Consider the following 17,520-nt stretch of genomic DNA (forward strand, 5'->3'; position numbering starts at 1 on the left):
CCACTATAGACTTGGAATTGCACTCTTGAATTCATAGAACGCTCTATAACAAATATAGATACGCTATTAATTATCCATTGTTACAACCATAATTGTCACTCAATCCTCTATAGACGGTCTACAATGAGATAGGACTAAAATACCGTTTTACCCCTCATTGTATTTTATCCTTAAAACACTTAGTTCCTTGTAAATGATATTTCAGTAAACTAATTTAATTACTGAAATGAGATCTCTATCATTTAACACCTTGAACCAAACTAAAAGGAAACCATCGTTTCACTTCTTCATCAGAAGCTATAGATGTTCATATCTATGATTAACACTCCCACTCAATTATACTACCGAGTTCCCAAGATGTAAGCATGGGCTAGTCCGTAGGGTAAGCTGGTAACGAACAAGTCAAAGAACTCAAATAATACAATCAGTTAGAATACTAACCACTCAGAATTGAGATTGAATTGACCTATGGTCAACTATATGATATGACTAGAATAGATAATAACGGTATGTTTACTTATCTTATCAACTGTCAATATCGGTCCTGTCCGATGTAACAAATACATCCGATCTTATCTACTTTGCTAATGTTCTGGAAAGAACATAACACTGTAATGTGTAAGTAGATCATATCGTAGATTGGCAAGTCAGTGTAAATCCGGTGCACTGACTAATCTTAGGACTAACTTATTTTGAACATATAATCATATTTATATTCCACTGTGATTACGTTACTATAAATAAGATTAACTATATGCTCGAGATTTAATAGAAGTTTATATTAAACAAATAATCATGAAAATAAAACATGTGAGCAAAGTGATTGACCAAGTCAAAAAATGATTTCTATTCTTTTATTGATAATAAAATGAGATTACAAAGAATTTGGGTTTTAATTAGGGCATAAAACCCCAACACATGGTTGGTTGATCTTTTCTTTACCCTTACCTGTACCACAGAGCATCTGTGAGCCGAAGCCCAGCAAGAAAATCCATAACAGATAACATATGCAATACATAAATCAAGCATGTAAGCAGGTCTTCAGTGGCTAAATACACACGGCCTAGCCGTCCCAGGCGTTTACCAAGCCCTGGGTTCGCGAACCATGCCGTTAGGATATCCCAGGTATCCTGTTAGGGACTTGCCCTGGCAACTAGCACCCCACGTGCTCAACGTCGTTACCGGCCCCAAGCCGCTCTCGGCCTTGCACTCATCATGCTTGATGCCGTTCCCGGCCCCACGCCATTCCCGGTCTACACCGTTCCCGGTTCTTGCCGATCACACATATAATATCAAACACAATATAGCAACAAGCACAGAATTCAAGTATAAACAAACAAAGAGCCATGCTCTACAATTCTAGTATATATATAGGGCTCGGCCCTGCATGTCATTTCCATTCAGCATATTGGGCTCAGCCCTGCACACAAGCTCTATGGAAACAGGGGTTTTCTTACCAGAGTTCCGAGCTTCCTGAGCACCGATGCCCCGAGCACAGTCCGCTAACGTGAGCCTCGCCGAAATCCTAGTCACAACACATAACAATATCCGACCATCAAATTCCAACCCAACAAATAACCTCAAACCGTAACCCTAACCTCCGGGATCTTGAATTCTATCACTCCGAATGATAAAATCCATCCCGAGCCTTGCCCTTTAAGTTCCCAAGTCAAAAATATCATTAAAATCCTCACTGACACTAAGGGTCGCGGCCCCTCCCACTAGAGCCGCGGCTAGCCTCAAAACAGAGGCTAGCTCTCCACTGACCACCATGCGGGCCGCGGCGCGCCCTGCAAGTGCCGCGGCGCGCTCGAATTTCCTCAGCCTCCCATGGTTGCGCGCGCATGTGGGCCGCGGCACACCCCTCCTAGGGCCGCGGCGCTAACAGCGAACCCAGAATTTCCCCTCAATTTTTCATCCTTTCTTCAAGCCAATTCCCACCAAAGCTAAGCCAATAATCCCATATAATAATACTTTCATTTCAGCTCAATATTAACATCAAAACTCAACAGAATTCTACTCCAAATTACAACTAGAACACCCAAAAACAGCCTAAATTCTACCCACATGCAAAGCTTAAAAACTTGGCTGAAACTTGAACATAACTTCCATGGAAACCTACCTCTTGCTGAGTTCAAACCCCTGATGTTGAACCTTAATCCACAAGCTTTAATCTTCTGAGTTAACACAACTGAATCCCCTTGCTTATGTTAGCTTGCACCAAGTATTTCCTATGAGTTTCCTCTTGAGTTTTACCTTAGAGATTGAAAGAGAAAGGAAAGAGGAAGCTAACTTCAGTTCTAGGAAAGTATAGGTCGGTATCTCAAGGTTTCTAAACAGTTCCTTCCCTTTATTTGTTTAATATAACTTAAGTCTAAAGGTTACCTCAAGGCTCAGGGTACCAAAACGTCCCCGAGGGCAAAAATGGTAAATTCCCCAAATATTCCCGCCTAGACATTCTATCCTCAAATATATCTCCAAATATTTATTTCTATGTCCCGATAATCCCATAACTCAACTCATACCCGAATTACCCCTTGACTCGCCCCGAGTCCAAATCTCAACCCCGTTGTGACTCTCTAGCTAACCACTCCTCAGGACTGTCTCGGATCGTGTTGTACAGACATATCACACATATACAACATATATTTCATTTATCACATTTATGCCCCCAATATCCAGACGGGGCCCACATGCACATTTAACTCAATTAAACATGCGTCATAATCATATATACACATAAATTCACATATAAGCAAATTAAACCACTTATTGCCCTCCAGGCACACTAATCAAGGCCCTAAGCCCGATTAGCAAATTCGGGTCGTTACAAAAATGGATTAGATAATGGTAGGGAGAAAGTATAGAAAAGATGATAGTCACAAAAAATTAAGCACCCAAAAAATGGTCTTGAAACTACCTATTTATAACAAAATGTAAGTATTAAAATAATCAATTTAAATAAATTAAATTTTCAATGAATAATTATATGGCTAGTAGAGGTAAATTTTAAGGTATAATGATGGATTTTGTAGTAAAATATGTGGAAAAGTTGGGGAAAAATTAATAAAATTAATTAAATAATGTGATTGCTAAGAAATGTCAATAGGTTGAAAAAATATATCCATGAATAAAACAATTTTTAAAGGGTGAATTTTTACAATAATTATTATAATTGAAGGGAGATTATTACAAATAGTGTCATAATTTGAAGGGATACGTACAAAATCTAATATAATTTGGGAGATTTTTATAAAATATTATATGTCAGTTAAGTTATATTTTTTTTTTAGGTTTATATTTTTCTGGACCATGTGTTTTATCATAATTTGTTTGGACTATTTATTTTAACAGATTACTTTTAGACTTTGTGTTTTGTAAAATAATTTAAATAGACCATTAAACCCGATTTTGATGAATAAAAAATTGAGTATAATCAAATAGTTATTATGCAGAATGATTGTGTTTTTGTTACGAGATGTTAGTTTGGTGAATTATTTGTAATTTTAGTTCAAATTTTTTTAATCAAAGATAGATTTAAAAGTCTATTTGAACTATTTTAAAATATACAGAATCCAAAAAATAATTTTTCATAATATAAGTTCCAAACAAATAACTAAATAAAACAGATTGCTTATTTTTTTTAAAGAGCTATTTTTAATATTTGACATTGTTTGGGGTGAAGATTTTAAAGGAAAAATAGTTATGGGGCAAACGTTGAAATAGCTACTAGTTTTGGAAAAAAGAAAGCGAAGCTCATAGCCTAAACCCCAGAGGTGAACCCCCTCATCGCCTATACCCGAAGCCGAAGGTCCTGAAACTCCAAGCCCGGTCGCCGCCACACCGCCGCCGACTCCACCTCTGCCGGCGGTCCCCTCTTCTCTGGTTCTATAGGTGCGTTATCTTGCTTTTCCTCACTTTCATTTTTATGTTCATTGTTCTTGGAATTTGGGATGTTTCCTGGAACATTTCCGGGTTAGTTTTCTGGGCTTCAAGGTAGTTTAGGGTAATTATGGTCCATGGAACCCTTTATGTTTGATGCCCCGCAAGTGTTTGATGAAATGATGCCAAGAAACTATAGAAAATATATATATATATCACGAAGACATGAATTTTAGGACCTTAAAGGAAGAAACCCCATTTGTATAATGACAAATTTGTATGTATAAAATTCCCTATTAGTGGCTGATAGCTATGTCTGATTGCGTCGAGAATGGGGTCTTTGTTGGCTTGACATTGTCAATGAAGCATATGATGGAGTGAAATCAAATAAAATCCAATCTCTTTGTTTCTGCCATGTATAGTACACTGTTTTCATTCTGTAAGGTGCTGTTTGGAACTTAGATTTTACGACTGAATCAGAACAAATTTCAAGGGGTTTTATATTCTTATTCAACAACAAATAAAACTATTTTTTAGGAACAACGTGAATTCAGTTGTAATTTTATAACATCAAGAACTATATAAATAGAGGAGTAAGGAGAAGAGCTCCAATAGAAATTTTTACAGAAAGTTATGAAAACTTTTCCCTTTTTCCTTTTCCTAGTCTCTTAAGTCACAAATTTTGTCAAAGATGAGAAGAAATACCATTGTTAGTCTTGGTAGTTGCAGTAGTTCTGCTTGGTTGCTTGGAAATTTAATTTAATGAAATGGAAAAAAGAAAAGTTACTAGGTAGTTGTTGGTAATTGGAGAGAAATTTGGTTGTCTTGTTGAATTTTGCTATAGTATGAATGAATTAAGCAATGTTAGGTGATATATTTCATTGTCTCAATATATTGCTTAAGTATGATTTATGAAAAAATAAGGCAATGCCTTTTCAAGTATATACCGTGCAATTGTTGACTTAGTTCTCATAATTGAAATTAGAGAATTTACTTATTTGGTAACCTATGTTTTTACAAAGAATTATTTTGGTACTATGTGTTTTCAATAATGTTCATATGGTACCCTGAATTTTAAAATTATACATATTTGATACCCTAGACTCAGATTTGATAGATAAAATTTTGTCAATATGATCAAAATGTCATCAGTTATATGTAATTAAGTAATTAAATTTAAAATTAGAACTTACATAATTGATAGCAGTTTGATTAAATTGGTAAAATTTTATTAATTAAATTTGAGTTTAGAGTACTAAATATGCACGATTTTAAAATACAGGGTACTATATAAGCATTATTGAAAACACAGGTACCAAAATGATACATTGCAAAGGTACCAAATGGTTACCTACCTTGAAATTATTGGTAACCCATATATTTCATCGTCATTTCTTATACCATCTGGAATTTGTTGTCTATACCTTTCCTCAGTTACACCTTAAAAGCATCGGTGGCATCTAATTATCAGGATCATGATAAAAGCATTGGTTGTCATTTTTCTGGGCTATGTATTTTAGATAATAATGAATTTTGGAGACTTGAAAAACTTAAAATGCTATTCTTGATCTCCTACAATTTTCTTGTTTTCAGAAATTACATCCTTATCACTTCTTTAAAATTGCTAGAATTTTAAAAAAACAACGTTAATTCAAATAATTGTGTCTACGTTTATTATGATTTTAATTCAATTAAAATAAAATTGATAAAGTTAACGTCACTTTTCTTGAAACTGTTAAAATGGACGTAAAACTAAGAATTGTCATTATCTACACACTTTTTATATAGAAGAGATTCAGTAAATGTAGTCAATAATTACAAGATTTTACATATTTTAATTTAGATTCTATGTTTTAAAAAATTTATTTTTAAACTCTATATTTTGTAAAATAGTTCAAATAGACATCTAAACTTAATTTTGATGAAGGAAAAATTGAATATAACAATACACTTTTAATCATAATGATTTTAATTTTGTTCTGAATTGTTAGTTTGATGAATTATTTATGATTTCAGTTGAAAAAACTTTGACCAAAATCGGATTTAGGGTTTTATTTAAATTATTTTATAAAATATAGGATCAAAAAAGTAATTTATTAAAATATAGGGTCTAATTAATTAATGAAACAAAATAGAGGATTAAAAAAATTATAAACCCTATTTATAACTATCATTAAATAAATATCTGAAATTATTTATTGATATAATTTTTTTTTTGCTCACGTTAATTTTAATTTAGAAGAAATCTTGGTATCTTCAGGCCCAGTGTTTTGTAAAAATAACCTAAATGGAAACTTTTATTAGGCAAATAGCTTTTCAAATAGCAAAATGACCTTTTTTTTAATTAACAAAAAATCTTAATTAAAACGCATTTAATTAACATTAATGTATATTTTTTGGCTGAATCCTCCTGAATTATATTGAAAATAAAAAAGAAACCCTAGGAAAGAGAAATCCTCATGCACTCTTGAACGTGAGTGCCTGATTCTCCTTTCCTCATTTATTGTAAAGGTTTTTACTTGAATCTCCGTTTTTACAATTGGGAATTCATTATTTCAAGTTATATAACTATATTTAGCATAAATATACATTTTTCTGCTGAGAAAAATGAAATGCTAGTGGAAATATAGGTCCAACTTGAGGTTGAAGACAACCTGGCAATATGCGACCCTGCGTGATAGTCTCTTAGTGCAATTTTCAGCAGTGACCAAATTGCACTAAGCGACCCTATTTGATTCATAGGGTCGCATGGGGTCTCTTAGGGTCGTTTTGTATGTTTTAAAATGAACTTGTATGGCTTTAAAGTAATTATAAGCTAATTGATATGTTATTTTTATTTTATACTTGTAAATTTAAATATTTAACTTTATGACAGATATGGATTATGCATTTATTTGCATGGACTATAATGGTGAGTGGAAGATTGTAGATAAACGCATTTGGGAATGGTTTGGTACTGGTTGCAACAAGGGATTTTTGGTTGATAGAAGCATAAAGTTTAATCAATTAGTGGATAAAGTCTACGAAAAAATAGGTGTTGATCGAAATTTGTATGAAATTGAAATTACTCATAAGTTAGTTAGTGAAACATTTAGTAAGATGGCACCAAGTCAGATTTGTAATGATTCTGATGTTGAGGATCTTATGATATTCTACAAAGATAAAGACGCGATTCCTCTATATGTGTGCGTGAAAAAGAATAAAGATAAAGGAAAGACAAATCTTGTCAGTGATGGTGATGATGATGAGTTTGGTTGTGATGATAGTGGTTTTGATACTGCAATACAAGTGATAGCACCACCTGAAGACAAGACTAAAGGGCGGCCAAAAATCAACCGCATACCTTCCCAAGGTAAAGTTTCTAAGAGACAATATAATTGTGGGGCATGTGGGCAATCAGGACATAATGCGCAAAAGTGTCCAAGTCGTCATGCGCCATCAGATGTTAGAAGCACAACTAATATGTGATTTATTATTGTATAGTTTTGTAAACACTATGTTCACAGTTTCTTCTTTTAATTTATGTAAACTCTGTTGAGATTTATCTTTCTTTTAATCTATGTAAACTCTATTGAAATTTATCTTTCTTTTAATCTATATAATCCAATGCGACCCTTAGGGTCTCTTAGTGCAATTTTAGGGTCTCTTATAAATTATGTGTAAATTCTTCAATGCGACCCTTAGGGTCTCTTAGTGCAATTTTAGGGTCTCTTATAAATTAGGTGTAAATTCTTCAATGCGACCCTTAGGATCTCTTAGTGCAATTTTAGGGTCTTTTATAAATTAAATGTAAATTCTTCAATGCGACCCTTAGGGTCTCTTAGTGCAATTTTAGGGTATCTTATAAATTAGGTGTAAATGCTTCAATGCGACCCTTAGGGTCTCTTAGTGCAATTTTAGGGTCTCTTATAAATTAGGTGTAAATGCTTCAATGCGACCCTTAGGGTCTCTTATAAATTAAGTGTAAATTCTTCAATGCGACCCTTAGGGTCTCTTAGTGCAATTTTAGGGTCTCTTTTAAATTAGGTGTAAATGCTTCAATGCGACCCTTAGAGTCTCTTAGTGCAATTTTAGGGTCTCTTATAAATTAGGTATAAATGCTTCAATGCAACCCTTAGGGTTTCTTAGTGCAATTTTAGGGTCTCTTATAAATTAGGTGTAAATACTTCAATGCGACCCTTAGGGTCTCTTAGTGCAATTTTAGGGTCTCTTAGTGCAATTTTATGATCTCTTATAAATTAGGTGTAAATTCTTCAATGCGACCCTTAGGGTCTCTTAGTGCAATTTTAGGGTCTCTTATAAATTAGGTGTAAATGCTTCAATGCAACCCTTAGGGTCTCTTAGTGCAATTTTTGGGTCTCTTATAAATTATGTGTAAATTCTTCAATGCGACCCTTAAGATCTCTTAGTGCAATTTTAGTGTCTCTTAGTGCAATTTTAGGTGTAAATCCTTCAATGCAACCCTCAGGGTCTCTTAGTGCAATTTGAGGTCTTTCTGTAAGTGATGTCTATAATCAATCAATTATATTATAAAAGCGATTTAATCAATCAATTATATCATTACAATTTGATCATTTAATAATATTGTATAAGAGATACATAACACCAAAACCGAATGTTCGCAAAAAAAAAAAACAACATATCTAACTAGGGATCTGCACTACCTACATATAATTGAACTGCATATGCTTGTCTAAAAGTATCTATGTTGTAATCGTTTAGCAACGTTCTAGCTGACTCGTTGCACTTACCAGCAATGTGCATTTCTATTGTCTTCAGCATGAATATACCACAATCTCCCCTATGAAAGACAATGTTAACTATATTAGTATTATCTTTAAAAGTTGACTCATACATGTAAATTTAAATGAAACTTACATTCTATTGCTTTGAGGAACAGTATCTGCAGGGGCAACTTCTATCTTCATGAAGTACATACACTGAGCACGAAATTCATTAAAATGACCACTATCACGAAGTAATAGCAGAAAATATTCGGCAAGTGGTTGCACTGATCTTTCCATTGCTTCTATGGAGATCCAATAGTCTGGATTGGAGTTATAAATCCATATTGTCCACATTCTAATGTCTACTACCAATGTCATCCAATGTTTGTTATTATTGTTCCATGGCACATAGAAGTAATTCACTTTGGACCAAGCTCTCCCTCTAATGGGTCTGATTGCATCAACAAATGACATTAGCTGTGGTGATTTTTTGTATACTACGGTGCTAGTCTCTCGAGACTTTCAATATAACTCACAAACATATTTCCCAAACTCATCAGTCAAAATGCATCTATCTTGTGGAAATATGTCTTGAAATTTGTCCATTCGTTTTCTAAATATATAGGTTATTTCATCCACATACTGCCAAAAGCATCAACTATTCAATATTAGTTAAGCTGAAAAATAAAACTAGTATTAACTAATTATTATGAAATAATTGAATGATAAAGCTTACCTCTCTATCAATATATTGTTGCTTTGCCAACAATGTCTCAAAAAAACTTCTTTCTCGAAATAATAGGCCACAACGAATGACAAGTCTACCACATGTATCCCCATTGTACCACCTATAAAAAGCTTGCACATCCTCTTCAATAGGCAGCCTAAAATGGTCGAAAGTAGGAGGTTCTAACTTTGAGTATCGACGTTTCTTTGGCCATGATATGAAAGGTGATAACAAGTTTCGAGCGCGTTTTCTTAATCTCTATAAGAATCAAAACAAAAATTGTAAGCATGAAAAACATATGATAAGCCATACTTATCAAAATTTAGATACACAATTTTAGATTTTTTTACCTGAAATATCCAAGGACAACATATGAAGTTCCACCTGATCATATATTTATTATGATCTTTCCGGAACTTTACACGAGTAATTTGATCTACAATCTTCTCATATACCAGCCTCCCCCAAGAATATTTATCAAATATTTCCAAATTATCCACTAGTCGTAGCCAAGATAAATCTATTGTGGTACCGACACTTGAATTTAACAGAAATGCACTTAGTAGGTAGATAAAGCATAGCTTCACTCTGTCTTTCGTTCTCTCCTCTTTTGGTATATTATCTAGCACATTTGCTACATCCTCTATTTTTATAGACCTATCCTTGAAGTACTTATTCTTTAAATTGTTGTTTGATGAAACCACATTTAGTTCTTCTGGAGTTAATTCGCCACTAGTGTATATTGAGAATCTCACAGGTTTGCCATTTATCAAAAACCATAACTCATGCTTTTTTTGACAATTTATCCTCCTTGCAATTATCTGGTGCGATAAGGTTCCCCAAAACTTCCCTTTCCAAGGGAGGTCCAACAAATGACCCAACTGACTGTATTTTCTAAAAACAATCTTGTCAGTTTTTGATAACCAAGAATTTATTTTTTCAAATATTTGCATCGAAGACCTAATGGTAACTTTAGATTTCGTTTGAACATTCTCATTTATAATAACACTCAGGACACAAGGAAGCTCTGTTGTCAAAATAGTTCTAGAAATCTGAAATTTGCCAAACAAACAAAATACAATGTAAATTAATGTAAGTAATAAGTGCAAATATTACAAAATTGAAATAAGACCCTAAGTTGGGTTAGGTCTCTTAGTGTATATTTACATCAACAAGAAAATTGAACTAAGCGACCCAAATGGTCGCAAAGGTCGCTAAGTGTATTTTAACATCTAAGAAGAAAATTGAACTAAGCGACCTTAAGCGACCCTCTGAGTCGCAAAGGTCGCTTATTGTATTTTAACATCAAGAACAAAATTAAACTGAGCGACCCTAAGAGACCCAGAGGGTCGCAAAGGTCGCTTAGTGTATTTAACAACTACGAAGAAAATTGAACTAAGCGACCCACAAGGTCGCTTAGTGTATTTAACAACTAAGAAAAAAATTGAACTAAGCGACCCACAAGGTCACTTATGGTCGCTTAGTGTATTTTAACATAAAGAATAAAATTGAACTAAGCGATCCTTAGGGTATTTTAACATAAATAATAAAATTAAACTAAGCGACCCAAAGTGACCATAAGCGACCCTGAGGGTCGCTTAGTTCAATTTTATTTTTATGTTAAAATACACTAAGCGACCCTAAGCGACCATAAGCGACCGACCTTGAGGGTCGCTTAGTTCAATTTTATTCTTTATGTTAAAATACACTAAGCGACCCTAAGCGACCATAAGCGACCCTGGTTCAATTTTATTCTTTATGTTAAAATACACTAAGCGACCTTGGTTCAATTTTATTCTTTATGTTAAAATACACTAAGCGACCATAAGCAACCCTCTCAGGGTTGCTTAGTTCAATTTTATTCTTTTATGTCACAGAATGTATACCCGAAAAGACCCTTAACTGCACTAGGCGACTCTATGAGTTACAAATGGTCTTTTAGTGTAATTTTCAACTCAATATATTCATATAATTTTCAAAACAATGATGAACTCTAACAATGAAAATAAACTTAAAATTATATAGAATTTTCACTTTTTTAAAATTGCACATCCATTTACTCAAAATCAAAATTATTCTAATCCATTAAACTCATAACCTTAATCATTCTAATTCATTAAACTATAATCATAATCTTACTTGTTCATTTGATGAGAACTGACAAAATAAAGTTGATTCCTCCATTGTTGCTTCCATTATATTTTCTTCAAAATAAATAGCATAAGAGAGTAAGGGAATGAGTGAAAGTGAAATTATTGTGGAAATAAGTAAAAGAAAATAAATACCAGGAAAAATCTTGTCGCCGTTGAGGGTTGCCGGAGCTCGTCGCCGGCAAACTTTTGACTGTAGAATGGGGATACTGTCTTCAATGGAGAAGAAGTGACAAAGGTGTTTGAAAGAGAAAGGAGGAAGACGAATGAGGTTGCTGATTAGGGTTTTGTTATATTGATATTAAACTTATTTTGTTTACAAATCCTGTCACATCATCATATTTTAAAAAATGAAATAACTATAAAAATTAATTAAAATAAGGGTTTATACCTTTTTGAACCTTGTGTTTTTTCCTATTACCTGTTTGGACTCTGTGTTTTGACAAATTACTTTTTGGACTCTATGTTTTGTAAAATGGTTAAAATAGAACCCTAAATTCGATTTTGATCAATGTTTTCTCAACTAAAATCACAAATAATTTACCAAACTAACAATTCAGAACAAAAATAAAATCATTCTGCTTAAAAACTGTATTGTTATATTCAATTTTTTCTTCATTAAAATTGAGTTTGTTCTGATTTTGTTGTTATAGTCCTTTAGACCAAACTAATTTTGTTTGGAATTGTTAGTTTGTTGAATTATTTATGATATTTGGATCAAAATCGGGTTTAGGGTTTTATTTAAATTATTTTATAAAATATAGAATCAAAAAAGTAATTTATTAAAATATAGAGTCTAATTAATTAATGAGACAAAATAGAGGATTAAAAAAATTATAAACCCTATTTATAACTATCATTAAATAAATATCTGAAATTATTTATTGGTATAATCTTTTTTTTTCTGAGGTTAATTTTAATTTAGAAGAAATCTGGGTATCTTCAGGCCCTAGTATTATCTCACGAATCACGATTACTCACCTTCTTCCTCCTCGTCTCACCGCCTTTCATTTCAGTCGCCGCTCTCCTCTCCCTCGCGATTCTCAGGTTTTTCTGCACCGCCTCTCTCTCACTTCGAGCCCTAGTACTGTGAATTTGTTATTAATTTTGTTTCTCCATCTCTTTTAGATTAGGGTTTCTCAGCCTTCATCTCATAGCATTATGCGAAAGTAATGGATTTACCTACACACTAAATATATATACATGTATATTTTTTTACACATAGTAGAATTTTACTTACGATTACGTATATATACAAGTAAAGGTCACACATTTTTCTTGTAGTGAATTGCCATGATTTGGTATTTAAGGGTTGAACAACTGTTGGCCAACAAATTCATGTGACTTGTGAATTACAACAATTATTTGGCTATAATTGAGAATGAGTACTACAGATGGTCTGAAGGAATAGAAATGAGATGCTTAGTGATATGAATTACCCACATATTCTTTTGGAATATATGTATCCGTGGGATGAAATTGAAAAACCAGTAGGGATATGTAAAAACAATTTTTATTGGAAACACCCCTCTGATGAATTTCTTGGGAACTTCTATGGTAAATGGAGTATACACAACTGTGATCAATTAAATATCACATAGTCTGATTGGAGAGGAAGATTAGAATTAGAGATTTGATCATATGTGTTATAAGCCATTGTTTTTCTCTTAATAACAAATTTAAGGCTTTAATATTTTTTTCTCTCATTTTCATTTTTGTCGTTTATTAAGTAGTGCATATTTCAGGTGATAAAAAAGGACGTAGTATAGAGGAGGTTAATTTGACATTCGAGAAAGAAACTAATAAAATAAAATGTCTGAGGAAGGGAGAGTACACCCAGATTGCAGAAACGCCTCTAATCCCTACCATGAGTGCACTGATTACTGCTTCAAAATTATAGCTGAAGCCAAGGCTAGGTTTGATCAAACTCAATCAGGTATGCTGTTTTCCTAGAACTTTTCTGACCTCTTATACATTTTTTAGCAGATTTATTTTGATTGTCTTGTGCCTTGGATGGTATTGTAATTTTTGGTTTGTGGGTTCTACTTATAGGAGACTATTATAATTTCCAAAAGTTGTACCCTGTTTTGTTTTTTCACGAGCAATTATTTCACTATCCTATGCTGTACAACAGTTTTATACACTACATGCTGTGAGTCTGAAGGGATTGCTCAACTTTTGGTGTCTTTATGCACTTGGGGGTTGCTTTGTTGGGTCAGTAAGAGAGTGTTGGAGAGTGTTCCGGTTCAAGTCCTTATAAATGTATTTATATGAAGAAAAAAAAAGTCTATATTTGATGTGTGCTCTTTGTTCTCTTTTTGAATTTACTACTGCGCTTGTTACCCTGTAATATTTTTTTTATTGATGGTTAAACTTTCACTGGTATGATGTTAGATAATGAAATTTATGCATCTGAAATTCTCTGTTCTGTTTACAACGTGGCAGAAGACCAAAAGGCAAGTAGGGAGTCCAACTTAGGGGCTGCTCACCAGGAGGAACGTTTGAATGATGAAAGGCCAGATTTTGGAGAAAATTCTGATGATGATGGCGATCATACAGACCCTGTCGAAGAGATCATGGAAGAGGACTTCCAAAAGTTTACTGGGAAGAAGAAAAGACTCTGGGAATTGAGGCAGAAGATGGTTAGTTTGTTTTCCCTCCCTGTCGTAAACCTTCAATAATTATCTCAACTTTGATGGATTGAAAGTGTAACTTTTACGTAATGGTGATTTTTAAGATTCTAAATATTCTAAAATTAGTTATGAGTAAATGGCTTTTTGTGTGTAGAATAAAGCTAGAAAAGACAATCAAACTGACATTGCAGCAGAAAGGAAACGAATGGAAGCTCCAACTGAGTCACGGGGCATTTCTAAACAGAAATGGCTTGAAGAGAGGAAGAAAAGAATTGGAAAGCTTTTGGATGCAAATGGTTTAGATATGAAAAATGCATACATGCTAGATACCGAAGAGATGGCAGAGACAAAATATAAGAAATGGGAAAAGGATCCCGCCCCCTTCGGTTGGGATGGTACGTTGATATATATGATCATTATTCACATGTTCTTTTCTCTTTTTCATTACAGTTGTCATATTTGAATCAGAAATACAGAGCTAATATAGTTTCCACTTTTAACAGTTTTCAATCAGAAAACTCTCTACAATGCATACAAAAAGCGAACAAAGAACATCGAGATTGACTTGGAAGAATACAATAGAATGAAAGAAGCAGATCCTGAGTTCTACCGTGAAGCTTCGAGTCTGCAATATGGAAAGGTACTGTTTCTAATGGCAACATATTTTCAGGGCGGATTTGGCTAAAATCATAGGCTATAATAAACAAGCAACAACTTTTTTTTATCTTTATTTCAGGCGCCGAAGATCTCCGAGGATAAGATAGATAAGATGGTAAAGGAACTCAAGGATCGCGACGAGAAGCGAGGGTCATTTAGCAGGAGGAGGAGGTTCCATGACGAGAAGGATATTGACTCGATCAATGATCGAAATGAACATTTCAACAAAAAGATAGAGCGTGCCTTTGGTAAATACACTTTGGAGATCAAGAACAACCTTGAGCGGGGTACTGCCTTACCTGACTAGTAGGATGAGTTGATGTAATGACTTATTTCCTGGTCTTTGTCTAGTTTCAACTCTTGTATGCTAATATGTAAAATGATAAAATGTTCGCATTCAGTTTTATTTTGGAATGGCTGTAATATTATCTTCTCATTCACCATAATTGGTACATGATGCTACCCACCAATTTTGGTTTATTTTCATTTTTGCAATTTCCCTAGTAAAAGTTATGGTTTTCATGTCGAAGCACTTTAGGTTAGAACTTAGAAGGGTAAATGTGCATATATTCCTTTTTTCAAAGGAACAATTGCTACTGGCTTTGGAGAACACATTTTACTTGCAAAAATACTAGCCAGTTTTATTTACAAAAATATTTGCCATATTGGATTTTGAAGTTTTTACACCAAAAATATAAGAAATTTTTTCAAACTTTTTCTTTACGTTGTTTACTGTCGACCCCACCTCGGATGTTGACTTTCACTAGAACAGTGCACGCATCGCCACACCAGAACAAAAGCCCATCTTCTCATGTGTTTTTGTAAAAATTATATATTTTGTTAAATGAAAATTCAGACCGTTTTACATGAACAAAATAATATCTTAATTTTCGTCATAATATTTTTCAATAGGATTGAAATTTATCTGAGTTTTTTAATAAATGAATTAATTATATAATCAAAAATACATTTTAAATAAATATAATTAATTAATTAAAAAATATTTTAATATCATAAAAAAAATTAGAAAAATTTAAAATTATAAAAGCTAAAAAAAAACACAATACGATTTAATAACAATAAAATAAAATTAATCACCTTAATATTAATCAAAATTGTCCTAAAAAGAAATTAAAACATAACAAAATGAAAAGTTGAAAATTTAAGGGTGTGATTGGTATAAGATTTAGATTTGAGTTTATGTTTTCAAAAACTCAAAATGAGTGGACTCACTAAAATATATGATTGGTATGGTGTTTTTGAAAACTGTATCCTAATCAAAATTTTAATATTGTGTTATAATTTAGAAAACGAGAAAAACTTGGAGGGTGTTTGGCACATTAACTAAAAAACTGTTTTTTGTTTTTAAAAGCTAAAAACTGTTTTTTGAAAACAAGTGTGGGTGTTTGGCATTGTTTTCAGAAAACAATTTTTAAAAACAAAGTTACAAAAAACAGAAAATTTTGAGAACAAGGAAAAGTTGTTTTCTATTGTTCTCAAATTTTCTCACTTCTTATTTTTCATCATTTTTCCTTTTAAATTATTTTATCTCATTATTTATTGCAAACTTTTAAAATATTTTTTTCTTTGTAAATATATTTGTTAATTTTTTATTTAAGATTTAAAAAAAAATAAAACTAAAAAATTGTTTTTAGAAAATATTAACCAAACACCTCTTGTTTTTTTAAAACTACAAAAACAGTTTTTTGTTCTCATTTCTGAGAACACAATTTTGAAAACAAAAAACAGAAAACAATACCAAACAGGCCCTTGTTTTCTCAGTTTTGTAAAATTATTTTCCAAAATCCCACATATTTTAATTTCTGTTATATTTTCAAATTTAATATCAATCACAGATTTAATTTTTTAAAACTCAAAAATAGTTTACTGACATTGAACCAATCACATTTTCAAAAACATATTTTTAGTCACTAAATTCAGATTTTCATTTCAGAATCCACTTTTCAAAAATACATTTTTCCAATCGCGAACCAATCACACCCTAAACAGTTCAGATTTGGTTCTTCTCCTGTTCAAATCACGGGGTGGGTGAAGAGCTTCACTCGATGAACGAAATCAGGCATCAGATCTGGACGACAGGGAGCTTCAATTGTCAGATCTCGATTACGACTGAGAGTAGGAACTCAACTAAGCGGGGACAATGTTGACGATGCCAGGGGTCTATGGTTTACCGACGAGGTCTGGTGCGAGGGTGTTATGTCGACTGAGGGGCATCTAGAGTTCTGGTTTGACTTTGACGAGACAAAGGCGCCATCGACAGTGGGTGGGAGACTTCAGTTGGTGACGTCGGAGTGCTTCAAGGGGGAGGATTTGTTGAGTGGAGAATCGAGCTGGGCGGCAACAACACTGATCTTAAATATGCTTCATCTCCGGCCCAGGAAGGCGACAACAACATAGGACGATTTAACAAAGGCTCGATTTTTTTCTTCTTCCATTAGGTTTTTGTTTTTTAATGAATATGGTTTGATGTTTGAGGAAGACGAACAAACAAAGGGTTTGAGTTTTGATTTTGATTTTGAAGTATGATGATAAATCTGGGTTTTGATTTTGCACTGTGATTTTGGTTTTGAAATTTTGGTTTGGTATTCTGGGATGCAAGTCACGTTCTTCTACCCATAAAGTTTTGATTTATTGATTATGCATGATTTGTTGGTTTTGAGTTCATAGATTTGTTGATGTTGTGATTTTGATTTTGATTTTTGTTGATGTTATGAGTTTCTAGG

The 17,520-nt window shown here is 33.1% G+C and overlaps 3 protein-coding genes across 4 annotated transcripts; 2 read left to right on the forward strand and 1 right to left on the reverse strand.

Annotated features, from left to right (window-relative positions):
- Positions 1 to 3,668: 3,668 nt before the first annotated feature.
- Positions 3,669 to 7,424, forward strand: LOC133824698 (uncharacterized). Its single transcript, XM_062257663.1, has 2 exons — positions 3,669 to 3,894; positions 6,758 to 7,424. The coding sequence occupies exon 2, from the start codon at positions 6,760 to 6,762 to the stop codon at positions 7,348 to 7,350; it is 591 nt and encodes a 196-aa protein (XP_062113647.1). The 5' UTR covers positions 3,669 to 3,894; positions 6,758 to 6,759; the 3' UTR covers positions 7,351 to 7,424.
- A 1,105-nt stretch (positions 7,425 to 8,529) lies between these two features.
- LOC133825802 (uncharacterized) lies at positions 8,530 to 9,235 on the reverse strand. Its single transcript, XM_062258700.1, has 2 exons — positions 8,761 to 9,235; positions 8,530 to 8,683 (listed from the first exon to the last, which is right to left on the reverse strand). Exons 1-2 carry the CDS (start codon positions 9,081 to 9,083, stop codon positions 8,530 to 8,532), a joined length of 477 nt encoding a protein of 158 aa, XP_062114684.1. The 5' UTR covers positions 9,084 to 9,235.
- Positions 9,236 to 12,388: 3,153 nt separating this feature from the next.
- LOC133824699 (uncharacterized) lies at positions 12,389 to 15,298 on the forward strand. Of its 2 annotated transcripts, none has more exons than XM_062257665.1 (6): positions 12,389 to 12,533; positions 13,232 to 13,422; positions 13,932 to 14,128; positions 14,274 to 14,514; positions 14,623 to 14,759; positions 14,856 to 15,298. In XM_062257665.1, exons 2-6 carry the CDS (start codon positions 13,299 to 13,301, stop codon positions 15,081 to 15,083), a joined length of 927 nt encoding a protein of 308 aa, XP_062113649.1. In that variant the 5' UTR covers positions 12,389 to 12,533; positions 13,232 to 13,298; the 3' UTR covers positions 15,084 to 15,298. The 2 variants fall into 2 exon arrangements, with proteins under 2 accessions (XP_062113649.1, XP_062113650.1); XM_062257666.1 differs by having other exon boundaries at positions 13,935 to 14,128.
- Positions 15,299 to 17,520: the final 2,222 nt, after the last annotated feature.

The sequence above is a fragment of the Humulus lupulus genome, chromosome 3 (genome assembly GCF_963169125.1).
Source record: "Humulus lupulus chromosome 3, drHumLupu1.1, whole genome shotgun sequence".
Lineage (NCBI taxonomy): Eukaryota > Viridiplantae > Streptophyta > Magnoliopsida > Rosales > Cannabaceae > Humulus > Humulus lupulus.